Source organism: Pan paniscus, chromosome 8, assembly GCF_029289425.2.
Source record: "Pan paniscus chromosome 8, NHGRI_mPanPan1-v2.0_pri, whole genome shotgun sequence".
NCBI classification, from domain to species: Eukaryota; Metazoa; Chordata; class Mammalia; order Primates; family Hominidae; genus Pan; species Pan paniscus.
Window position 1 is genome coordinate 23,971,623 of NC_073257.2, and position 26,700 is coordinate 23,998,322.

General features: G+C 44.1%; 1 protein-coding gene and 1 long non-coding RNA gene across 3 annotated transcripts in view; one reads left to right on the forward strand and one right to left on the reverse strand.

Annotated features, from left to right (window-relative positions):
• The first annotated feature begins 687 nt into the window (after window positions 1–687).
• Window positions 688–8,146, forward strand: LOC134731061 (uncharacterized). Its single transcript, XR_010113132.1, has 2 exons — window positions 688–1,020; window positions 7,647–8,146. It is a non-coding gene; the product is annotated as an uncharacterized LOC134731061 (long non-coding RNA).
• Window positions 8,147–11,432: 3,286 nt separating this feature from the next.
• Window positions 11,433–26,700, reverse strand: part of USP6NL (USP6 N-terminal like) — a 140,239-nt gene continuing 124,971 nt past the window's right edge. For both annotated transcript variants that reach the window (XM_055092406.1, XM_034929937.3), the window contains exon 14: window positions 11,433–19,752. In XM_055092406.1, the coding sequence (XP_054948381.1) occupies window positions 18,344–19,752 (1,409 nt within the window). In that variant the 3' untranslated portion in view covers window positions 11,433–18,343. The remainder of the gene's footprint in view (window positions 19,753–26,700) is intronic.

Below are 26,700 nucleotides of genomic sequence, written 5' to 3' on the forward strand. Positions count from 1 at the left end.
CCAGAGACTTTCCAATTAGGAGGCCCCCAGACTGTGTCACAGTTGTCTGTGGGTAGACAACACATCAGCAAATTCTTTTGATTTGGCTCCCAGAAGAAGGGCGAGTCTCCGTCCCCTACCCCTGAACGGGGCCCAGCTGTGGGCACTTGCCTCTAACAAGGGGACTGCAAGGCAGAGACACCAGCTCCTCTTTGCCAATCAGGGAAGAAAAGGGAGGCCGCCTCCCACTGGCTGGCTCGCTCTCTCGGGGACTCAGCTTAAAACCCTGAGCCACCAGGCGAGCAGGGTGGCTATCCCGAAGACACCATGCTGGGAAGATCCCACCACAGAACACGCACAAAGAAACGCCCCAAGATGAGGAGCCCAGGGGTCCTGGCCCCCGCCGTCTCCCCCTCCCTCCAAACTCACCTACTCCCTTCCCAGCCCCAGCCCCGCTCCAGCCTCGCCCCCAGCCCACCCATCCCTGCCCCCTGCACACCCAGCTTCCTCCCCACACCAGTCACCCACACCCAGCTCCCTCCCCCACACTCACGCACACCTGGCCACCTCCCCCCACCACTCACCCCCACCTCGCTTCCTCTCCCCCCACAACTTAATGCGCACACCCAGCTCAGCCACTCCCCTCGGGGTTCCTGTCTCCTCTCCCCTCTTTCTGTTGTGGAAGCTTCTACTTAGGAAGCCCACGGGGTTACCTGGTGCCCACCTTGGACATCTCTGTTCTCCACGTATGTCAGGCTCAGCTCTCCCCACGGCTGTGCATCTGGAAGGTGACTGCGTCCCATCCCTGGGCACCCCGGTCACCCGCGTCTCCCCTGTCCCCCACAGGCAGGGCGAGTGCCTCCGGGTTCCTCACTGCTGGCTGACACCCTGGAGTGCTCACGGAGCAGGATGGGCTCGCAGAGCAGAACAAAGCAGCAGAACTCCAATGTCCGCTGCTGCTCAGCAGGACGGCAACTCACATCTTCATTAACAGTGAGGAGCCAGCACCGACCAGGAAATCGTCTGGTTAGAACAGAAAAGGTAAACAGGCAAGATCTATGTTTTTGTTGCATGAGGCCTGGTAAGACTGTGAATGGGCAAAATGACCAATTTTCTTATTTCTCAAATAGAGAAGATAGTAATGCTGTTGAAAGGGTCAAATGGGATGATTTGTGTAAAATGCTTTGCACAGCGCCTGGCATACAGGGGCCTCGTAAATGTGGGCTGTTTCTTGTTTTGTTTGTCTGTTTGTTTTTCGAGACAGGGTCTCACTCTGTCGCCCAGGCTGGAGTGCAGTGGTGCAATCATGGCTCACTGCAGCCTTGACCTCCAGGGCTCAGGTGATCCTCCCACCTCAGCCTCCTGAGTAGCTGGGACCACAAATGCACACCACCATGCCCAGCTAACTTTTTTAAAAACTTTTTTGTAGAGAGGGAGTTTCGCTATGTTGCACAGGCTGGTCTTGAACTTCTGGGCTCAGCGATCCGCCTGCCTGACCTCCCAAAGTGCTGGGATTACAGGCGTGAGCCACCGCGCCCGGCATATGTGGGCTATTCCTATTCACATTAGGCGTCATCTCAAGTGTAACATGTCCCGTGCTGCACTCCTGACATCCCTCTGCTCCTCCCATCTCCGCATCCCAGTGAATGGCACCTTACCACTTTGACTTGCTCAGCCAAACAACCCCAAAACCCAAACAGCCTTCTCCCCACAGTCTACATCCAGCCCAATGGCAAAGTTTTTGCTTCTGTCTTCAACATATACCCAGTTTTGACCATGTTCCCCCCTTCACCTCCATTACCCTGACCCAGCTGTCATCCACTCCCTTGGTTTGCAGCCAAGACTTTGCACCCCTCGCACATCCACCCACTCCCACCACCCTAGTCCTCTCGACCAGCAGCCAGACGAAGTGTGTCAGCACAGAAGTCACATCAGTGTTTTGCTCAGAATCCGCCAGCAGCTTCCCATGTTTCTCAGGTAAAAGCCCAGTCCTCTTCTGATCTCACAACCTAGTGGTCTGTTCCCTGCATCAGAGTCTCTGTGCTCCTCTGTTCCCTATTTCCTTCCCGTGGTGGCCTGGCCTCACTGGCCTGCAGGCTCTTTCTGGAGCTCGCCAGGCCCACACCTGCCTCAGAACAGTGCACTTGCTATTCCTACTGCCTGAATCTTCTCCAAATATCTAGATGGCTTTCAGCCTCTTCTCAAAGCTCAGCTTCTCAGGGAGGTCTTCCCTGACCACCCAAATTAAAGTCACCACCCATCCCCAGCATTCTCCACGCTTCCTCTGTCTGGGATGGTTCCCTCAGCCCTCACCAAGCTCTAACTGGCTTTGGGCTCCCTTTGCCTTGTTTCCCCCACTGGAAGGTAAGATACGCAAGGGTGTGGCGTGCACCGCTGTATCCCCAGTGCCTAGAATCAGTGCCAAACACAGAGCAAATGCGGAATGAATGTTGAGGAAGGGAGGCAGGGAGGGAGGTAGGGAAGGAGGGAAGGAAGGGAGGGAGGGAGGGAAGGAGGGAGGGAGATGGCACACTACTTTGCCTCAAATGACTGGAAAAAAATCCAAGCTGATCATGTACCCTCGCTTGGTTTCCAAGCTGAAACGGAGAGACCTTTGGTGCTTCCCCAGTGGGGAAGGGAAGTACGCTGGCTCCCGGGTGGCCCTGCCTTCATCTTTCATTTAGTGGGGGGTGCAGTGGGGTCACCATTAGTACATGGCTCATACTTCCTCTGATCTTAGACATCATCCTCATGGTCAAGTGAGAACAGAGTTAACCTCTTTGGATAAAGATATTTGCCCAAGGTGAGCGAGGCTGGAGGTCAAGTCTTCCTTCTGGGGTGCCAGTTCATTGGGAGTCTCCTTGGCACGTCACGGGCAGGTCTCCTACCTAACTCACCACCACCACCACTTGCTCACAGCAGGGCAAATGTATGGCCCACATGTACCAACAGCCTGCAGATTAGAATCGCACGAAGCTGGAGGTTCCAGGATAAGGTTTTAGTCCAGAGTCTGATATCAACCAGAGCCTCAAGCTCTGCAACCTGAAGGAGGCCACTGTGACCCCAAAGAGTGAGCTACCGTCACCTTCTCAGGAGGGTGCTGTCACAGATGTTTTGGCTGCTCCCCCCATGCATGTTTAGGGCAAGAGCCTTAAGCGGTTCAACAGCTCTTTCCTCCTTGCTTCCTATTTTCACCCATGGACTCATTCAGCACGTGCTACTGAAATCCCATCTAGATTCCAAAGATAAATGTGCACAGAAGTTATCCCCTAGGGCCCTCCTTTCTTCCCTGAACCCCTTCTTTCTTTCCCTTGGAGCTCGCTACCCTCTTCCGTAGGCGGCTCCCTGGGGTGAAGCTTGGGGCCTCCAAGGCAATAAAGGTGTCCCTTCCTGGGCAGACAGGCAGCACAGATGTTCTCCTGGGGAAGTCAGGGCCCTCCAAAGGCCCACCTGAGGTCTGCTGGCTGCCCCGAACATTCTGTCACCCCACAGGCATGAGAAATGAGGGGGGCAGCCTGGCTCCACGTGGCCCTTACAAAGTCCCGGGAAGATGCAGTGGGGAGAGCAAGGGAGCAGTGAGTCAAGACTGGCAGGAGCTCTGGGTTCTGCAGGGAGGGGCTTGTCAGAGCTGGCACTGCCACGTGGCACCAAGCCCAGGCATAGCAGGTGGCACCGACACAGCCTTAATTGATAGCTTAATTAAGGAATTAGGTAGGTTATAACTTCCAACCTACAGCTTGCTTAAGCTAAATTTCATTATCTCCCTTTGCTGTGGAACCGCACATCATGCAGTAAAGGAGGAGTGGGTGTCATCCGCCCAAGAGCGGTCACTAACATGCTTTGGCCTATCTGCATGCAAGATGGGAAGAAAAGTGAGGTGTTAGGGAGCAAATGTCAACAGGTGCTTTCTCCCCTCGCTGGAAGCTGCTCCAGGAAACCCCCAAAGGCAGCCATTTACCCTTTTCCCCCCAGAACTTGCTAAATAGCCTTCTGAGGATGAGAAGCATCATCTCCAACAGCCAGACCAGAGCCTCCAAAGGTTCTAAGCCTGTGAAATAAACGAAGTCTGCTGGGACACGGAGGAAGACAGACAGCATCTCATGCATCTCTGCGAGCTCTGCAAAGGACACCACTCTGTGCTCTGGAACTGCGGCGTGCAGCTGCCTCTTCAGCTGGGGCCTCTGCCCCGCTCACTACGGCCCGGGGTGGGGCTGGGGAACTTGAACTTCTTCCTGACTGTTCCAGGAAGCCTGGCATTGATCCTTCTCGCTCACACTGTGGTCCCTAGAGTAGCAGCATCAACTGCACCGGGAGCTTATAAGAAATACAGAGTCTCGAAGCAAATCACACAACTGTGGGATCAGACTTTGGAGCAAGGTCCCCAGGTGCTTTGTGTGCACATTGAAGTTTCAGAATCAGTGACTTGGGTAATAGATAGTATAGTTTCACTTCCAGTTCAAATGAACCCTTTCCTAAAATATTCTGTGTAACCTGAAACTGGGTAAGAAGAGTTTTATGAAAAACCTCGGCCACTGGATAGAGATCCATACACGAGATCTGACACCCTTATTTAAATGTAGATAGGATGCTGGGGTTCGCAAGATAAGTGGTACAAGGCGGTGAGAGTCTCAGATTTGGGAGGGGAGTACACAGCAACAGAGAAGAGAGACAGGACACAGAAGCACTCGTAGCGAACCATGCCTTGTGCCTCTGCCCATAGGCAGGTGGGTGGTGTACTTTGTGCACACTGGCAAGGTCCTCTTCCCACTGCAGGGCAGGTATGGTGGGGTTTGGAACACGGATCAAGCCTTTGAAAATACACCCAGGAAAACCTGCAACCCACAAGGCTATGAGTCCAGCCGTTCGTTCCTCTTTGCTGATCTCTTAAGCCAGTAAAGCTCCTTATTTGCACAGAAACTTGCAATTTCACTACCCCCCAAACCCTCCATCTTCAAGTCATTTCCAAGGAGGCCCTGGGGCCCCAGGCAGCAGACACAGAAAAACCCTGCTGCAAAGAAGGTTCACAACTGACATCACGACGGCCTTGGAAGCCAGGAGGAACGAGTGGTGCATATTTAATTTGATGGCGGGGGCAGCCACTGAAGGTTTCTAAGCAGGAAAATGACATAACCCAAATTGGGGTTTAAGGGTAAGATTTGAGATAGACTGAGTAGAAATTTATTGAAATCATCTAAGCAAGTGTTAACTGAAGGCTTCCACTAGGGTCTTGGTTTTTTGTTTTTTGTTTTTGTTTTTTTTTGAGATGGAGTCTTGCTCTGTTTCCCAGGCTGGAATGCAGTGGCGTGATCTCAGCTCACTGCAACCTTCCCGGGTTCAAGTGATTCTCCTGCCTCAGCCTCCTGAGTAGCTGGGATTACAGGCACCCACCACCACCCCTGGCTACTTTTTGTATTTTTAGTAGAGACAGGGTTTCGCCATGTTGACCAGACTGGTCTTGAACTCCTGACCTCAGGTAATGCACCTGCCTTGGCCTCCCAAAGTGCTGGGATTACAGGCGTGAGCCACCGCGCCCAGCCTAGGGTCTTGTTTAGGAGGATAGTGAACAAAATTTAACTTTATTCTGCTGGACACTCACTGGCACATGGTAGATGGTTCATAACGTTACGGTGAATGAACAAATGTGTGACATGGGGACGTCATCACCTCTATGCTGTACACAGCAATGCATTGAGACCTAAGTTTCGTTGGGTTATTTTTACCCATATTAACTGGGCCAAAATATCATTTTTTGAATATTCCTGACTGGGCTTGTCAGTTGGTTTTGCATTTATATAAATAACCACTATTACTTTTGCACCAACCTAATACCTCGCCTCTGTCCTCTTCTCTCGCTTAAGTTGCGGGCTGTCTGGCTGCAGGCAGGGGGCATGCATAGTGTCGGCTGTTTCTTCATTTGTGGCCTTTAGTCGGCTTTGGGATGGAGCAGGAGTTGGGAAAGGTGAGGTCTGGTCCCGCCGAGTTGTGAGACCACAGACAGATCAGTAGATGATGCTGGACTTGTCTTCATCGGTCAACTGCCAATCACACAGGAGTTCTCAGGATTGCACTGAGTCGTGCAGGAGCCTCCTGGTGCCGGGTGTGATGGGGACATCCTGAGGGTCCATTGACAGCCGGCCTTTCACTCTGCCACCCTGTGTGTGGGACACTGGTCAGGTGAGGCCAGGTTCTTTTTGGCCTCTTCATGCTCAGGCGAAGCTGGCCAGGTGACTGGATTCTAGACGGGTCCATTGTCCCCGCTGCTGCCACCACACTTTATCATAAAAGAACTTCTGGGCTTCCCTGTGTTAGTCATTTCTTATCTCGGCTTCTTCTAAGTTCTCGATTCTTCCTATACTTCCTTTGGCTTCTCTAAGGCTGAACTCAGAGATGATAGTGAATTTTTAAGAATATATTGTACAGTTCCCTTTTCAGGAGCCTGATTAAACTCACACACTCCATCTGGTGCTGCAAAACTTGCTTCAAGCCTGGATTACTTCTCTGAGGTTATTTCCAAAAATCTATTCATAAATTAATAGTTATGGTATGTTTATTAGTTTCCAGGACTTCTAATAGTATATTGATTCTGGGCAGAAGCTTTAGCAGCCGGTTTGGCTAAAGAATTTAATTTTCTACAAACCACACACTCTAATCACATCATCTGGTATTGAAACACACACAAGTTCAGAGGCCCTCGAATGCTCATGTGTGGAGAGCACCAGTCCATTGAATTGTTCTCAGTTTGCAATGAGTGGAAGAAAAATAGGTCAATAAAGAGGATTTTTTTAAGGGTAAATATGTTCAATGTAAAGGACTGCTTTTGAGTTTATGGTCTTCTTTCTTCTGTTATGTATTTTTAAATTGTGTTATATGTTAAAATTTTGTTTTTTATTATTTTTTGAGATGGAGTCTTGCTGGAGTGCAATGGTGCGATCTCAGCTCATTGCAACCTCCGCCTCCCAGGTTCAAGCAATTCTCCTGCCTCAGCCTCCCGAGGAGCTGGGACTACAGGCACACGCCACCAGACCCAGCTAATTTTTTGGTATTTTTAGAAGAGACGGGGTTTCACAGTAAGTACTCTTGACAATGTAAGAGTGGACAACTCTGTGACAGCACCCCACGTCTCAGAGAGCATTTTAGCAACTCATGAAATCCAAAAGAACAGGCTATCCTGGACTAGTAGATCACCCAGTGATTTTTAAAAGATGGGTCAGAGTTTCAAACCTCCTCCACCTCCTTTCTGGTATCAATAAACACCTTCTCATTGTTTCTGATCAGGGTTGGCCAGGGATAAAAAGATTGGCTTCCCATGCTTTAAAAAAGAAACCTTTAAGTCCAGCATCGATTTATTCAGCAGGAAGGGAACAGGAGGCATCTGATCTGAGGCTCCCTCCATGATTTGAGGTCTTCCCATCTCTGCGATATCTGCCTTTCAAAAACTAGGATTATTGCTTGTTGAGCTTTCACGCTCCCAGCATCATTTTGACCTTCAGCTTCAATGGCGGACACAATGAAGTGCCTTCATCTCCCTGCCGCCCTGGCCGTGGGCACTCCGTGTGCTTCTGGTGGTGTCCCCTGGTCTCCAGGACTCCCAGGCCTCTGACCACCAGCTGGTTTCAGGGCACCCCCGGTCACCCCTCTGATTTCTCTCACCCCTTCTTCCTCCCCAGATGGAAAGAACAAGACTGTCGAGGAGGGAACAGCACTGTGAGACCCTCCCTGAGGACCAGGCTGGCTGAGTTCCACCCGCAGCTCTGTCAGTGCTGGTTATGGCTGTCACCTGAGTGGTGCCCAGGTGGGGACTGTGCATCCTGTCCCACTCCTGTCTGTTCCCACCTACCTGGGCCCTGCCCCCTTTCTCCCCAATGCAGCTCCCTGCCGTACTTCACCGTGGCTGATTCTCACATCCCAGGTGCCTGACCATCAGTCCTGAGATCTTCATGTCCTAAGAAGCCTCCCAGTCTTCACACAGACAAAGCTCACGCCCCTCCTGATGGCCCAGGAGAACCTCAAGCTCATGTCAACGACTCACCTTTCCAGTCCAGTGGCACCGTAATGCTCCAAGCCTGGTCAGAGGCTGTCAGGATGGATAGGCAGGGGAGGTAGATGTGAATGCTGTTCTGTAGCTCTTCTTCACTTGGCAATAAATGAGAGTTTTCTTTCCATGCCAGTACATAGAAAGTGACCTACATGTTTGTACAGGGTGAACGGTTTTCTTCTATGTGCATGTACCATCATTTAACCTGTCCTCTACTGACAGACATTCAGCTTATTTCCAGTTTTTCTCTATTTTGAAAAAAGTGCAACATGAGAATCATTTGAACCCAGGAGGCGGAGGTTGCAGTGAGCTGAGATCACACCACTGCACTCCAGCCTGGACAACAGGGTGAGACTCTGTCTCAAAAAAAAAAAAAAAGGTGCAACAAACATCCTTTTACATATATCTTTTCTCACTTGTATTTCTGCCCATAGAAATAGGATTGCTGGACCAAACAATATTCACATAAATTCTGAGGCTACAAAGTGGTGCATTTTTGGAATGCAGTTTTCTTCTCCCTAGCGGGGCGTGAACAGCATTATTTTTGCCAATGATTGTTTCAATTTCAGTTTATCTAATGATGATGTAGAACATGTTTAATAACTTTGCATTTCTACATTTTCCTTTACCATTCTTGGCCCATATTTCATTTGGGGGCACTTTATAAGTCTAAAGGGAAGAAAGGCCTTTTAAATATGAATGGCATTAGCCCTTCCCCTATGCGAACATTTACATTCATCATTTAGCCTTCTCTGAGCGTCTGTTCCAGGCACCGGAAGACGGGTCCATCATCTCGGTGAAGCCTCAGAGCAGCCTGCAGGGAAGGCCTCGTTTTCCCTACCTCATTCATGAGCCAGACGTCCCATGCAGTTTAGTAGAGAAGCTGAGACTCATCTCCAAATTTGTTTTCAAGCCTGTGTTCTTTCCACTGTCCTACTCAAAACCTCTAAGTAAAAATCTCCTAATATCATTTTAAGGTATTTCCTGGTAGTAATAGAAGATATGGGAGTTAGAAGAATAAAGAAAGATGACTGGGCATGGTGGCTAATGCCTATAATCCCAGCACTTTGGGAGGCTGGGGCGGGAGGAGTGCTTGAGCCCAGGAGTTCAAGACCAGCCTGGGCAACATACCAAGACCCTATCACTACAATAAAAAACTTTTTAAATTAGCTGGGTTTGGTGGCTCATGCCTGTAGTTCCAGCTACTCAGGAGGCTGGGGCAGGAGGATTGCTTTAGCCCAGGAGTTTGAGGCTGCAGTGAGCTATGATTGTGCCACTGCACTCCAGCCTGGGTAGCAGAGCAAGACCTTCTCTCTAAACCAAAATACAAAACAAGTGATTCGATGTAGTTGGTCTTGGGTGGGCCTGAACATCAGTATTTTTAGAAGCACTTCAGGGGATTCTTCTTTGCAGCAGGGTTGAGGTCCGCTGTCTTCCATCATCTCCACTGTCCCTTCCAGCTCTGTTGTGCAGGCTGGAGTGCAATGGCGCGATCTTGGCTCACTGCAACCTCCACTTCCTGGGTTCAAGTGATCCTCTTGCCTCAGCCTCCTGAGTAGGCTGGATTACAAGTGTGCGCCACCATGCCTGGTTAGTTTTTTGTAGTTTTAGTAGAGACGGGTTTTTGCCATGTTGGTCAGGCTGGTTTCAAACTCCTGGCCTGAGGTGGTCCACCAGCCTCGGCCTCCCAAAGTTCTGGGATTACAGGCATGAGCCGCTGTGCTTGGCCCCACATATGCTATTTCTAAATCACATCTCCTCTTTGTTTACTACACGTGGAGCAGACTTTAAATCACTACTCGACGAAGTCAATGATGTTCGCATACGTAGAAGTTTCTCAATGCTGCCTGCTTTATATTCAGATTGTTGATTTTCCTCCAAATGACAAATCTGAATTACAGATAATTTAGTAATTGGTGTTTAATACTTACGAATACATAAAGCAACAAACTGGAATAAAACCAAGGGATGCTTTGTGGAAGTACTTGAGAATGTTGAAGTCCAACTGATTTCTAATTAGCATTATTTTCCCATGTAAATGCACGCCCCTCCAATCCCTAACTTAACACATCCTTTGCTCCAGCTACGTACGACTCAATCGCTGCACATCCCATCTCATCCAAACCTTTGAGCTGCATCACTTCCCACTTGTGCCTGTGGCCACTGCAGTCTGATTCTGACTCTAGGAATCACAGCAGGTGACAGCAGAGAGTGACAGCAGAGAGCTCCTCATTGTCAAGTCCAAGTGGACTTTCCAGGCCTCCCTCACTGGGCCCTCCTGCTGCATTTCCCGTGCGGATGCTGTCTCCTTCCTGGAGCCCCTGCTCCTCCAGCCATGGCACAGTCTCCTCAGATTGCCCTGCCTGTGCCTCCTCCCTCATGGGTCACATGTGACCTTACTGCGTCTTTACCTCTGGACTCTCATTAGACTCAGCTCCACATCGCTCCTGGTCACTGAAACCCAGCACTGTGGTGGTGTGTGACTATCCCTAACATTCCAAATCATTGCTGAGTGACAACGCTGTGTGGATATTTCAGAGATTAACTCAATCTTCATGACTCTATGAAATAAAAACTACAATCTTCATTTCATAGATGAGGAAATGGATCAGAATATAAGCCCCATGAGGACAGGGACTTTGTTGTCCTGTTACATGATGATCTCAACAGGACCTGGAACGGTGGCTGGCCATGAATGCAAAATTGAAACCTCAGCCAGTCTGACTCCCATCCCAGGGCACTCAAACATCAGCTGTGACTGCCCCTGCGAGTCCTTCGGAGGCTCCTTTCCCTCTGGCACCTCTTAAATGCCCACACTTTACAGCAGAGCAAAGTAAGGCCCAGAAGAGGTGTGTGGCCCAAGGTCACATTGCTAACATGTGGCACACTCAGACTACAGTGCAGACTTGACAACCTCCAGTCTACTCTACCAGACTGACAAATGCACAGGGATGTTGATGTCTTTTCAAAGATAACTCCGCTAAATGGTAGTACCTGTAGTCTGTGATGCAGACGTGGCTGATAACTTAACAAATGTCTTCGTGTCTGCGGCTCAGCTGTGCTGTTGTCTCAGGTGCCCCACCTTGGCTGGCATATCTCCCAGGCCAGCACTCTTGTGACTCTGCCCCCTACATGCTGGGGAGTCCCTATCTCTCTCTGGGACAGCCAACCACCTGTCAGACAACATCATCTGTCAATCTCCTAATCTTCAAACTCTACATGTCAAAACAGAAGTCGTTTTCCCACTAAACCTAAACCAGCACCTTCTGAATTCCTTTTATGAGATGATGGCCCCACTCTTCATCCTACTGCCCAACGCAGGAACTGCAGAAATCCATCTTGACCCTTCCTCTCCCCATACAGGGGAGCGTGATGTCTCAGAGCAAAGGCTCTGAAGAAAACAGCTCCATTCACAAGAGAAAGCAGTACTAATTTTAACCATAGAAGTACAAGACATATTCTGATATTATACAACATTGCTGAAAGAAATTAAAGATCAAAATAAATGGAGAGGCATTCCATGTTTATAGATCGGAAGACCCAATACTGTTAAGATGGCCGTTCTTCCTTGACTGATCTATAGATTCAAAACATTCCCTATCAAAACCCCAGCAGGGCTTTTTGCAAAAATTGACAACCAGACCTTGTAAGTTATACAGAAATGCAGAGGACCCAGATTAGCCAAAATAATGTCAAAAAGAATGGAGAATGTATACGTCCCAATTTCAAAATTTAAATAACTCTTACATATATGTTCAGTTGATTTTTGACAGGGACACAGTAGGGAAAAGCAGTCCTTTTAACACATGGTGCTAAGACCACTGAATATCCATAGGAATTTAGATCTTTACCTCATACCATATATAACAATTAATTTAAAACAGCTCACAGGTCCAAATTTAAGAGCTAAAACTATAAAACTTCCAGAACAAAACATAGGAGAAAATCTTTGTGACCTTTAGTTAAGCAGAGAGAGATACAGTACTAAAAGCATAACTCGTATAAGGAAACTAATACATTAGGCTTCATTAAAATTAAAAACAAGTGCATTTCAAAAGACACCATTAGGAAAAGATAAGCCACAGACTGGGAGAAAATATTTGCAAATCATGTCTTAACAGGACTTGTATCCAGAATATATTAAGAACTCTTACTATTTAATAAGAAAAAAAACCCAACTGAAAAGTGAGCAAAAGATTTAAATAGACATTTCACCAAAGATATATAAACGGCCCATAAGCACATGAAAAATGCTCATCATTAGCTATCAAGGAAATGTAAATCAAAGCCACAATGAGTTACCACTTCACATCCACAGGATGGCTATAATTTTAAAAGACACATAATCACAAGTGTTGGTGAGGACGTGGAGATATCAGAACCCTCCTACATTGCTGGTGCAAATGTAAAATGGTGCAGCTTCTTTGGAAAACAGTCTGGCGATTTCCTAAAAAGTTAAACATATGTCTGCACAAACACTTGTACACAAATGGTCACAGCAGCATGAAAACAATCTACATGTCTATCAACTGGTGAATGAACAAACAAAATCTGACACAGCCATACAATGGAACAGCATTCAGCCCAGCAATAAAAAGGAAAGCAATTACTGATAGATGCCACTACACGGAGGAACTTCAGAAACATTACTGAGTGAAAGAAGCCAGACACAAAAGACCACGTCTGATTCCATTTATAGGAAATGTTCAGAAATGGCAAACCTGAAGGACAGAAAGCGGATCAGTTGCTGTGTGGAAATGGAAATGGGGCTTAATTGCAAACAGGGATAAGACTTTTTTTTTTTTTTTTGAGTTGTTCTAACATTGGTTGTGATAGTTGCACAACTCTATAAACTTACTAAACAACCATCTAAGTATAAACCTAAAATGGGTAAATTTTGTGGCAGGTAAATTGTATCTCCTTAAAACTGTTAGGGGAGAGAGGGAGGCACAGGCTCTTCATTCAGAGTACCAGGGTCCCAGTCCTCGCCCTTTTACTTATCCACTCTGTCGCTTGGGGCAAGTTAAACTTTGTGCCTTAGTTTTCTCGTCTGTAAACTGGCAATTATAGTAGTACACACTTCGTTATTGTGAGGATTAAATTGGTTAATACCAGTAAAATGTCTAGCAGAGTGCCAAACACACAGCAAGCATTCAGTGTTAGCTGTTGTCTCATTATGACCATTCGGATTACACGCATCCAGTTGTCTTGCCAGTTTCCCTTGGTAATTAGTTCTCAATCACCTTTTCTTCATACCTTCTTCCCTGGCCTTAAGCTCTGTGCCACCTTTTAGATGAAAGGCTTGTCCTGTCTCCCTCACTGCCCCCAGGCCTGTTCCCTCACATTTCACTTCCACAGCATGGAGGGACCACACCAGGTCAAAACCAACTACAGGATCAAGTTCAACTGCACACAACTCCCTCCACCATCCTGTCTCTGTGGAGCCCCTCACCCCTTTCCACCCCCATGCCTACCCCACATACACATCACAGTGGCAAATTTCCTCACGCATCCCATGCAGCTGCTCTTGCCATCGGTCCCCTCTGCAGAATGCCCTGCTCTCTCCCACTCTTGTCTTTCTATATGCTTGTCCTGTCAGGCTCAGCTGAGACAAATCCTTCATAAGACTTCCCTGAACCTCTTGGGCTGGGATCACTAGTTGGCCTTTATATTTGTCCATAATATGTCTGTAATAGCCTGTGCATATCTCCAACACTGATTGACAGATTACAAAACACACTGTCAGATTAGAACACACATCTCACATCTGGAAGCATGAATCCAGCACAATGCAGGTGCTCGACAGAATGTTAGCTGGCCAAATGAAGGACCAGACAGGCAGCGCTTTCTCAGCTCCTCATATACTGAAAATGCTCACAGACTTCCAAACAGCTTAGGACTTTGTCTAGGAACATGGAAATCTTAGGGAGACTCTCCCTCTGTTGAGGAGCATTGCAAGCAGCACCTGAGTGGAAGGTCAGGGCCTGCCGTCTTCCGTTTGATGCCGTAACTGTCAGCAGTTCAGGAGCATTTGCAGAGATGGCTGGTAATGTTAATTTTGCTGGTGGAATATTTCCTAACTTGCCCAACATCCGAGTTTCTAAACTCTGAAACTCTTGATTAAGAATCTTTGAGATATCTCATAGCGGGAATATAAGACAATCAACTTCAGAGGGATGTAACAGCTTAATGACTGAACTTTAAATTATGGGGGAAAATACAATAATCTGATGTCTGGGTTCCATCCAAGATATTCTGATTTAAGTGGTCTGGGATATAACCTATGCAGAAAATTTTTTTAAAGTTCACTCAATAATTCTAAAGAATTATAGTGACCCAGCAAGGGTCAAGATCTGCTCTTATATTAGTTCCTCTGTCATTTTCTCATGTATAAATGGTAGCAGTTATGCTTAGATTTATGGATAACTGAAAGTCCTTCTGAAAATAAAATGCATAAATGTTAATCAGATTCCTTTTTCTATTCTCACAACTTTGGGTCATCTTAAAAGTTTGGGCTGGGCACAGTGGCTCACACCTGTAATCCCAGCACTTTGGGAGGCCGAGGCAGGTGGATCACTTGAGGTCAGGAGTTTGAGACCAGCCTGGCCAACATGGTGAAACCCTGTCTCTACGAAAAATACAAAAAAAATACAAAAAAAAAAGCCAGGTGTGGTGGTGGGCACCTTTAATCCCAGCTACCTGGGAGGCTGAGACAGGAGAATCGCTTGAACTTGGGAGGCAGAGGCTGCAGTGAGCTGAGATCTCCCCACTGTACTCCAGTCTGGGTGACAGAGTGAAACCCCATCTCAAAAAAAAAAAAAAGTTTCACTTCTTAAAATCCACTTGGCCAATAAGCATTAATACCCACATTAGATACAGACATTTAAAATCCATTAAAGAACAATTTAAAATAAAAGACAAAAAATAAAAGAAATCCTAAAACCATAATCTTAAAACTCACAAGCAAGTGCACACTAAGATAAAGGACTGATTCCAAAACATAACCAAGAATAATCTTGAATCCAGAAGATGAAGCTGCAGGTCCTCCGTGAAGAGATCCTACTCGTAGACATGGCATGCTTTTCTCGCACCATGACAGTGAAGAGAAAGGGGTTTCAGCACCATGCTGACCAGGTCTGTTCTTGTGCTTGCATCCTAAGGGAACCCGAGGGAGAGACCTGAAGAGACTGCAACTATGAAAGTCTACTTGAGAGTCCCACTGAGTATGGCAAAATTTGTAAATTTCGGAATCTTCTTCCGAAATGGAATCTTCTTAAAATGGAAAAAGAAAGTTGAAACAATCGCATCCTATAAACATGTATTTTTTTTCTCCAGAGCTGTCCTCTTGGTTGAATCTCTTTTCACTTTTTTGAGATGGAGTCTTGCTCTGTTGCCAGGCTGGAGTGCAGTGGCGTGATGTCGGCTCACCGCAACCTCTGACTCCCTGGTTCAAGCGATTCTCCTGCCTCAGCCTCCCAAGTAGCTGGGATTACAGGCACATGCCACTACGCCTAGCTAATTTTTGTATTTTTAGTAGAGATGGGGTTTCACCATGTTGGCCAGGATGGTCTCGATTTCCTGACCTCGTGATCCGCCCACCTCGGCCTCCCAAAGTGGTGGGATTACAGGCGTGAACCACTGCAAATACTAAATTTATAAATTACTACTTCACCTGGCCTCTCTTCATTCTTTCAATGAAACAGTCTATTATTGATACTGATACCTGAATTTATATACATTTCCCAGCTTTAAAAAGATGTTCATTTTTTAAAAATCCTATTAATAAACAAACATATGAAAACGTCAAAGTTTTAAAACTTTTGAGATTCTAGGTCTAGTTTCTTTAACTTCTCAGACTAAATATTCTATAAAATAGAAACTATGCCAAGCGCTTACTAAGGCAAAATTGCCACAAATAAAAGACTTAATGGCAAAATACACCATGTACATGCAGTTACAGGGTAAAATCAGTCTCTACACTATGAAAATCTGTACTAAATGGGTTTTTCATAAATATACTTTACCAATCTCTTTATATCATTATTTCATTATCTCTTATTAAAAAATAAATTTGAAAAAGTAAAACTGTATGGTGGCAAGATAATTTCAAATTACATTTTCCTACTTAGAAAACAGCTACATTTTGTAATGAGGAAGACTAGAAATGCTACCTTACTGCTATTGACAATGTCATACTAAATAAAATAAGGAAAGACTATGTTGTTTTAAATATAGTCTTACTGGAAATTAGTAAAGCATTAAACATAGAACTGTGACATATACAAAGTAACACAGGTGAATACTAGGCAACAGCTACTCCATTAGAAGAGAATTAGCCTTCAAAGCATCAGGGGGTACACCATTTTTGCCGTATGAAAAAAATGCACATAAAAGACACAAAACAAAATATACTTATTACTTTTAGCATGTTAAAAAACAATCACATCAAAAAAGTATACAGATAAAAAATGTCATAAATGACATAAGAAAATAGTGCTTGTGTGTATATATATATTTTTTGCATATATATATATATATATATAAATCTACAGTATTTACCACTGTTGATATATATATTTTGGAGCAGCTCAGATACTGCTATTATAAACTAAATTGTACAGCTTGGTTTATTACAAGTCACAGAATTATGGTTATATAATGGGAATTAATATCCTCAGCTACATATTTATATACATTTATTTCTCAGCTTCCACCTGACCTGCATCAACAGCCCAGTTATTTCATCAGAATTTTGTTTGCGTTTCAATGTAGTGTTTAGCTTTAATACACTGCACTTGTTTTGCTATTTAATAACATCATTACCAAGTTGATTAAAATTACATTAGACTCATTATATACATAAAATATATTGTCACATTCACTAGCTAAACAAACGTTACTTTCATTTTAAAAGACATACTTTTGTACCTTGAAAGTTTAAAGCCCCACCTTGCAACAGGAAGAAACATCAATGTCGGGTTTTCTACTATTCAAATATAAGCAATGTTGAAAACAAGCTCCCCAATTAAACACGAAGTCATACTCTCTTGGAGTGCCTAAATCTTTGTCAGTGTTTTGGTATCTGTAGTGTAACAGAATATTTTTTAAAGACATCACTAATTTTTTTTTTAAGCCAAGAACTTGAATTTGTTTCAATGAAAAAAAAAAAGATGTTCAAAAGCATGAAATCACACTGTATTTTTTAAAAGATCAAAATCCTAGACTCCTATGAAAAACTAGGATCATTTTTATAATTTTAACATGGACAATGTAATGGCCTGATGTGGTGCAGCAATATCCGTCGACTACATTCCATAAAGAGGCCAGAAATGGATTGTGTAAATGGCCACCCTGGGACCTTCGTGGGGAGAAGCCATGTGAGTCGAGGCAGAAGAAAGAAGTAACCACACTGCTAATGCAGTTAGTGTGGCTGCCCCACGTGAGTACTGTGAGCACTGAGGGATCAGTAAGCTGCAACTTCTCCTGCTCTGAGATTCGCAAGAGTCAGACCAGAAGAAAGGGCACAAACGCACTAAGACCAATCTCTTAGTATGTGGATGTGATAAGCACTGCTGCACCTTTGGCCGTAAACTTATTTTAACTGCCCCGATTTTTAAGCACCATTAAGTGGTTAGCCTTTCTCTCCAATGTCTTTAATTTTCAGATTGAAAGAAAATGGCAACAGCTGAAGGAGAATGATGAGCGTTCTGTGAGACTGCAATTAATAAAGTCAGGACAAACTCTTCAGTCAGTTTAGGACCCAGGTTACAAATATGAGAGGGAAAAAGAAAAACTGGACTAAAAGACAAGGAAAACAAGAATTACATATTATTCCATGGATCTGGATTAAAAGTAGTTTTTTAAAAAACGTTTCTTTAGCTCTGTGTTCAAATGTGGATGAATAGATGCCTCTATCTATTAAAAGACACATACACTACATATAGCCTTAAAAATATCTATTCTACAATTTTTTCAGTACTTTGTAACATTAGTCAAAATAGAATGAGCCAACAGAGTAAAAATGTTCAGGTTTTGGAGAAAAACATAAACGGAACTGAGTAATAAATTACCATTGTGCGTGCATCCCTAAATGCTATTGCGATGTTTCCGGGTTAAATTCTAACAGGTCAGTGATGATGCAATTGAAATGCTCATCTTAAGCAGCATCTACGTGGGGCTGAAGACATTTCCCTGTATTCTTATTACTAACAGACAGGAGAGATGTGCGAGTTGTTTACAATAGTATAAATACTGCTTTGGCAATTATGAACATAGCAATGTAGGTTTCACGTGGTTTCTCTCTCGTCTTTAGCAAATACACGTCAAATCTCACAGCAACACTGACTCTTGGATGGAAAGCCCGTCCCGATTCCTGTAGTGGTAGGCTGGAGGCGGGGGCCCTGAATATGGATATCCAGATGGACTGGCATCTTCTGCGGCCGGTGAAGCTTTATATCTCACGGGACTATCTACAGAAACTGCAGGGAGGCCATGGTCCTGAAAGGGTGCGAGTTGAAAGACTGAGTATTTTGGTAAATTGCCACGGCTAGCATCTCGGGTCCATGATTGTCCCTGCGTCTCAGGTCTGTATGTATAACTAACTTCTGACCATGTTCTGTTATCTGGCAAATAATCCACTGGCGGAATGATCAATTTTCCATTCTTTGGTGACCCTGAATTGCCCGAATATCCCCCAGCACCAGTGTCAACAGGGAGGACTTCTATTCGACTAGACGGCAGTACAAGGGGGCTTGGGCGGCTGTAAGATTTCTCCGGAGAAGCACTGACGGAAAGAGTAGAACCATGAGGTCTCCTGGAAGGATTCAGTTGAGTCCCAGGGCTAAACTGTGGAGAAGCAAAGCTGCTGTTGGCAGTAGGGAAGTGTTTGGGAGAGTTTCCGTGGTAAACGGGGGGATTGCTGTAGGAGGGGGGATGAGCTAGCCCTCGGGCTTCCCCATCTAGCTGGGACGGATATCGTGCATGACTTGGAGGCTGTACTTTAAAAGTAAACTTGTTGGATACTTTTGATGGACTAGAACTTGGCTCAGCGTGCTTTCTCGGGCTGGGAGGGTAAAGGGCATGCCGGGGGCTCTGGGAGTAAGCCCTTTCCAGCGCCTCCTCCACGGAAGCGCCGCTGTCCAGCTCCGGGCCTGGCACGTTGTCGTACTGCGATGCAGTGGAGCCCCGCTTCCCGTCCTCAGCATCCAGGGCCTTCATCTTTGGCCGCACGTTTGACACCCGCACCTCGGCAGGACCTGGGACGGTAACTGCGAGCGTGGGGTGCGCTGCTCGACCTTTGCCTTCCATGGTGTATTTGGCAGTTCTCTCTGTAGCTGAGACGTCTGACGGTTTATTCCATTTGGGCACAAATTCCTTCCTGATATTTGAAGTGGCGTTGCTATTTTGGTTGGCAGCTGCGTGATTATATTGCCTGGAACTGTCCTGTGGACCCGATGGGAGTTTTCTTTGAAAATCTGCCTCATCTTTAAGCTTTTTGCTCTCCTCCTCCACCGATTTCCGTCTTGCTGGCTGTGCTCTCTCGGGCGTCCCGGTCCTGCTCTGGGGGTGCGGGGAGTGCTCGTGCCTCCTGTGGGGCGCCCCGCTCTCCCTCCTGCCGCTGGCCAGTGGGCTCGGCCGGCCCACGCTCCTCTGTCCGTTGCTCAAGTGATGGACGCCCCAAGACTGAAGTTCAGGTGGAAGCTGCCCCAAGGGCTTCTTTGGATATTCATCCTCTTTACCTGAAAAGAAAGAGAAAGGCTAAGTAAGATAATACACGAGGAAACAGTAGCCAGTTGAAGCAATCCATTAGTAACAATGGCATGCTTTTCATCTGTGCACAGATACACGCTGACATACAACACACTGTCATACAACACACTGTTTATACCACATAGACATGCTGTTTATACCACAGAAAGTTGGTAGCTGATGAGAGGTGTTTTTTAGAGACTGATACTAAAACATACCAACACTCACAATCCTATTAGGCCAAATGTATTGGGGGTGGGAATATTTTGTAACTTTATGCATAAGTTCCATACAACTGTATAACACGATTCCTATATTTTGTTGACAAGTTGTTAATGCTTTTTCAAGCCTGCAAAGCTGATATTCTCCTTTCTATTCCTAATAGGCAGGTTAGCGGCTCAGTGTCTCTACACTACGTTACTTTCACTCTAACCTTCCTCAACTACGATGGTTTGAAATCTCAGTTCAACTTCTATCAACTCCAAGCAGGTCTACAAAATTTAAAACTCAACTGATGACCAACTGTGGTCTCAAAGTTGTCCTCAAATAGATTATTATTATTAAATACTCCCACAGTACAATTTCCTGATCAAAAGAAAAAGTACTCTCTATCTGAAAACTAACATTCTAAAAGAATCCTACTCTAAATGCAAAAAAAGAAAAGGAATTAAAAAAAAGAAAATCATACTGGATACTATCGGTTATATATTTTAAATAGCAGAAAATTCACGAGGAATTAAAGGAAGGTATAACAGATTGGCCATTTAACAAACAGTGTTTTAAAAATTATCTTTTACAATACGTGTATCCAATAAACATCATCTTGAAGAAACAACAGACTTCACTTAAAATTCCGTGTTTTTCACCTGTTTTTACAAAATAATGTACTGTCATTTAAAAATGCATTTTTGCTCTTTTCAAATATCCAGCCATCCACCCATCTAGAAATATTTGCTGAGTAAGCCTGTTGGAGTGTCAGGCACTGCACTGAACGGTGAGCACATCAGTGGTGAGAATAAGATGTGGTCTTTTTTTCCACATAGCTTAGAGTCTTCACGATGATAATTTTGTCACTTATGCACATTATAATTTTCTTTAGGATATTTCCACAAAAATATTCAGTGATCTTTTTGGGGGGAGAGGAGGGAACAGAGAATCATGAAGAAACAATATCCTTTAAATAATTAAGCTATCAGGATCAGAATAATTGAGCTAAAACAACCTTTGTGCTCTTCTGATTCAGTAGTTTTTAAATAAAAAGCAGACTCTTTTTTTAAGCTATATTTCATATGAAAACCCCACATAGAAAAGAAAATATACACAAAGCTGCTCTAGTTAAAGTCAGGGGGTGGGTGGGTCCAGGGCTCCTCCCAGTGAAACGTCTTTTCCTCTCTTTTCCTCTTCCCTCTCCTGGGCAGCTCTGAAAGGCCCGAAGGTTCCAGAGACATTGAGTCCTCCCTGCATTTTCTACAGGGGAAAGCAGAGCCTAGGAGAAGCCAAGCCATCTCACAGTGGCAGGAACCCAGCGCAAACCCAGTATTTTCTTTCCCAGTTCACTCTTCTCTTCCCCTGTGCCGTTTTCATGAAGTCCCAGAGAAATTTTTGATGGTTTCAATGGAACTTTACTTTGACAATGTTTATGCAAGCTCCTTATTTTATACATATGAAAGAATAAGAAGTGTTAGAATTGGCAATTACAGTTTGTATCAACTCATTCATCTATTCAGCAAATACATAAAGCAACTACTGTGCACCAGACACTGTTCTGGTTGCCCACAATACAGGGATGGAATGAGAAAAGTGACGTCCCTGTCTTTCTGCAGCCTATATTCTAGTTATACAAAGTGCCCTGAAGAAAATTAAACTAGGAAGAAGGAATTAAAATGATCGGGAGCTGGGCAGGGCAGAGCAGGAGAGTGCCAGCAAGGAGGCGGCCCTCTGAGCATGGGCCTTGAGTCGGGGACAGGCAGGCACACATGCGGCCTTGAAGAGTGCGGCAAGGAATTTGGATTTTATTCCAAGTTAACTATAAAATACTAGAGGCTTTTCAGCAGAAGAATTACACGACCTCATGTCTATCTTAGAAAAATAACTTTAACGGTGGCCGGGATTTCGATTGTGGTACTACTGAATGATGATGACACTAATGGCTGGTACTCACTAGGCAGTCACTGCGTGCTGGCCACTGCTCAGAAAACTGTACCTGTAAGGCCTGTGATAGGCAGACAGTGCAGGGCTCTACTATTTTCCCACATTTTGATGGAAAATGGAGGCAGAAACTAACCTGCCCAAAGACTCACCACTAGCAAGTCACAGGTCCAGAATTCAAACCCTAAGCTGATTCCAGAGCCTTTGCTCCTCCTCCTCCACTATACCACCATGGAGGCAGTGAGAAGAAGTTGCTTCCTGGATAATTGTTAAGGCAGTATCTGCACACCTGCTCAATGTGTTAGATGTGAACTGTGAAAGAGCAAGCAGCGCATAGCATAACTCCTGGCCTGAGACAGCCACGGGCAGATCCTATTCTGGAACAGCTGGCAGAACCCACGTTGTTCTTATACCTTTTGGTAAGAAATATATTTTATAATATGTGGACCAATTATTTCAATTGGCAACCCAAACTTTAAAATGCTTGTAATTCAGAAAAGTTTTCTTTGTTTTATGAATGTGTATGTGAAATAACCTTGAAATGCCAGGAATGGAGAAAGTAGACTTTAAATACTAGCAAGTCAAGAATACTTCAAGTAGTTATTCAGCACATCAGGTTAAAAAGTAGCAATAAAAATAAAATTAAAACCTATCCAGATTCCTCCAAAAGTTTTTTTCTATCAGCTCTACAAATAGGCAGTCATCCATTTAGTCCCAGATAAATATATGAATGCCTTCTTCCCTATAGGCAAATAATCCCAACACACACAATTTATCAAGAAGATATAAAGACATGAATAATAGAAAGACTGAATTTATAAACTTTCCTTTAGTCCTCACTGTCTGACAGTTTTCTAAGGGCAGAACCCAGTAATCTGATTGGCTAATTCAGTGGCTGGCTGATATTCCATCAGACAGCAATATCAGCCAATCATCAAAACATCCTTTTCAGATTAGCAAGAAGAAACCTGATGAAAAACATAACCATTAAAGAAAAGGAAAACTGTGACGCCCAGAGTGGTGAATGCATGCCTGAAGATGCACTGTCACAGGGGCAAAACTGGATTCGCTGCAGAGACTGTCACACTGAGCCCTGGAAGCTGCCTCACTTCTCCACCACTCACTGGCCTGCAGAGAGCCACCAACTTTTTAGCTCACATGAAATAATTTAAAATGTCTTTTAAGATTCTCCATAGCAGTATTTAAAAAACAAACAAAACCAAAAAAGGAATAGATTTCTGGCTGGTCTGCTGCTGCTGCTACTGCTGCTGCGCCTGCACGTGCTCTCCCCACACCGTGCTGGCGGCGGAAGCACCCAAGCTGCTCTCAGCGCTGCCTGCAGGTGCCCAGATTCTGAGTTCCATGTTTCAGTCTGCATCAATTCTCAATTCTCAATTAATGAAAACTCAATTCACCTGACATGAGGCGTTTCTAAGGGCAGCTACCCTTAGCTCTATATCCCCAATCTCAAAACTGGATTGTTTTAAATAAATTTTAGGGACTGCCTTTTTCTGTTAGCAAAAAGTCACCTACTTCATTATTTGTGATAATTTGCTTGTATGGTCCTAGCACATTTTCAGTGTCAATAATGTAATGAAACAAACTACAGTGATTATAATAAAATGTATTTTATACAACCCCATCAAAAAAACAACTGGGCAAAGCAAATGTGGAAGGTAGACACAGGCAGTAACAACCCTATAGGGGCATTTAGAGTTCCAATACTTTGCAGATTTCTGTATGCAATTTTCTATGTCTTGTGGTCACCAATTTATTCCTGAGAATGGTTAACATGGGTTCGGCTTCCAAAGTGTTTTCCCTAGACACTCAGCTATCACTATTTATTGATGATAATCAAGTAAAATCGTACCCCTTTTAAGTGTGGTAACCCAGAATTTAAGCAATATTCTAGGTTTGAACTAAGATGGGCGATTACTTCCCTCATCCTGAACACTGTAGTGGAGAGTGAATCAGCTATCTGGCGGTCACACTGTACTGCCCTCCCTTTAGAGACAATGTTTCCCAAATGTTGTTAAGCTGTGTGTCTCCAAGGCACAGTGGGAACAGCAGGGTCAACAGGAACAAGTGACCCGAATTTGAATCTGCCACAATAAGCTGTGTGAACTTGGGAGTCTCAGAATTCTCATCCATAAATGAAAACGGCAATATCTATTTTATAGATCCGCTATGAGGATAAGAGTTAATATATAAAGAAAAACCTAGCATATTTCCCGACATATAGAAGATGCTTAGGAACTGGTCGTTGCTATTACTCTATACAGTCATGCATCACTTAATGACAGGCATATGTTCTGAGAAATAAGTTGTCAGGCAATTTCATCACCGTGTGAACATCAGAGTGCACTTATACAAACCTAGATGGCACAGCCTACTGCACACCGAGGCTCTATGATACAGCCTAGTACTCCTCAGCTACAAACACATACAGCATCATGTTACTGTACTCAATACTGCAGGGTCACTGGAACACAATGGTAGGTATTTGTGAATCTAAAGATAGAAACGGGACAGTGAAAATACGGTATTTTCGGCTCACAGGGCCAGCATTCTATATGCAGTCCACTGTTGACCGAAAGTTCATTAAGCAGCTCATGAGGGTAGCTGTTTTTAGACAGGTTCAAAGTGCTTTACATTGATTCCTATCTCAATTTATCTTACTTAGACTCATCATTTCAATCTGGGATCTCCCTGGAATTTTACATTAATTATACCTCCCCATGTGACGCCATCCACAAATCTGAACACCACGCTACCAATGCTTTCATCCAAGTGACTGGTAACAAGTACTGAACTGAGTAAGAACAAAAATGGAGCACCCTAACTTCTCTAAAAGGTAAAGAACTCTCAAAGGAAATGGAGGATGCCCTATATAGAAAAATTAAATAAAGAATATGAACAGGAAACTCAAAGAAGAAAAGAGCAGGTAAATATATCACAAGTTATCAGAAAAATGCAAATTAAAATACTTCTAAATTGGTATATCTCACTACTGTGGGCTTGGAGAAACAAATTCTCCAGTTTGACAATGCATATTGAAATGTTTGATCTAGGAATTCCACCTCTGAGAATTTATCCTAAGACAATTAAGGGATATGCAAAATATTTGCTATAAGGATGTTCAAAACTGCATTCTTTTAGAAAACTTATATCCTCAGCATAGAGGATTTGTGAAATTCAACAACAATTATGAAACAAAAATATGGTGAAATAAGGTATAGAAACTTGTAGCAGCCTACTGCCATATTAATGTATTTTTAACACTAGTCAAAAAGAAAGTTATAGACAATATGTGTAGTATAATCTCATTTACTATGAATGACATACAGGCATAAATCAATACATATGTCTACAAAAATGACTGAAAGAAATAAATGCTAGTAGTGGTTAATATAGTTTTTAAATGCTCTTAGATTGAATGATTATTTTTCCTTAAGTACTACATATTTTTCCTGCTGTAAACATGTATTAATCTGAGTAACAGAGAAGTATGAAGTTTAAAAGCACAGAATACTGTTCTACAGGTAGGATGACATAAATCTGCAGTTTTGGTGTATGACTTGTAAGAAATATTTTTAGCTTATCCAAAAAAGTATTTTAAGACTTTGCCAGACACTTTACTTTTGTTGATGGCATTCTTCCAATTCATTAAATGAGCAATCTTACCAAAAAACAAAGTCAGATTAATCAAGTATGGCATCGCTTGATGGAGTCATGATGAGTGATCACCTTCTTTGCTTTCTGAGTGATCAAAAATCCATTTTTAATTAATCCATTTATTGATTCTTGCCTCAGACAGGCATCATGTTTACTTGTCTGTGATTTACATTATTCAACTTTAATCCTCTGTAAAAAGTGGAACTACATTTTTCTTATCGCTGCCCTTCAAACACCTGCTTGGCTCCACGTCCTTTCCCAGACGACTGTCAATCACAGTTCACTCAGTCGAATGGTATGTTCCAGGGTCTCTTAGTCACAGCTTGGCCGCACTTGGCTTCAAGTTCCTCCTATCAATATTTATTCAAATGTTCTCATTCTAAAACCTCTTTTTCACTGAAAACATGGAAGCGAAACACTACTGGACTACTGCCTACACCCCTCACTCAGAGGAGTGGTCCTGTCCTTCCCCTAGTTCTCATTCAAATACACAGAGGCCCTTGGCTGGCGTTAGTTACAAGGACAGGGTAGGGAAGAGAGGTCAAGGACAGCAGCAAGATGGTTTCATAAAACACCAGTGTGGTGCAGGAGATAACAAACTGTAGCGTGGGAGTGGAGGGGAGGAGGTGTGGGAAAAATGCGGAACACCTTTGAGGAAAATGTTGCCATGGCATGGTCTATTCCTATGTTGTGATATTCACAGATTTTCATTCTGGAATCCTTTAGCCACAGAGGAGGCACATATCAGTAAAGACTGAGCTGGACACATAGTAAAATGTAGAATTACCAATATAAGGCATGTGTTTCTTAGGAGAAAGAAAAAACCAATTGAGAAGTAATGGAAGGACTGAGGTGGTAATTTCAGGCACAAAACAAAATGCAAAGGTATGTGTCATACATACGTAGGAGAATTAATTTTTTAATATAAGGAGTAAGAAAAATATTTACCTTATAATTAATTCTACTTTATATTCCAGTAAACACAGAAATGTCTCTCTCTAAGGAAGAGGGCCTAATAGTCTACACATCACACATCTATGCATCATATTAGAATTAAAGGAACAGTTTCACATGTTCCATTTACTTAATGGACAAGAGGCCAAAATGCACACTGG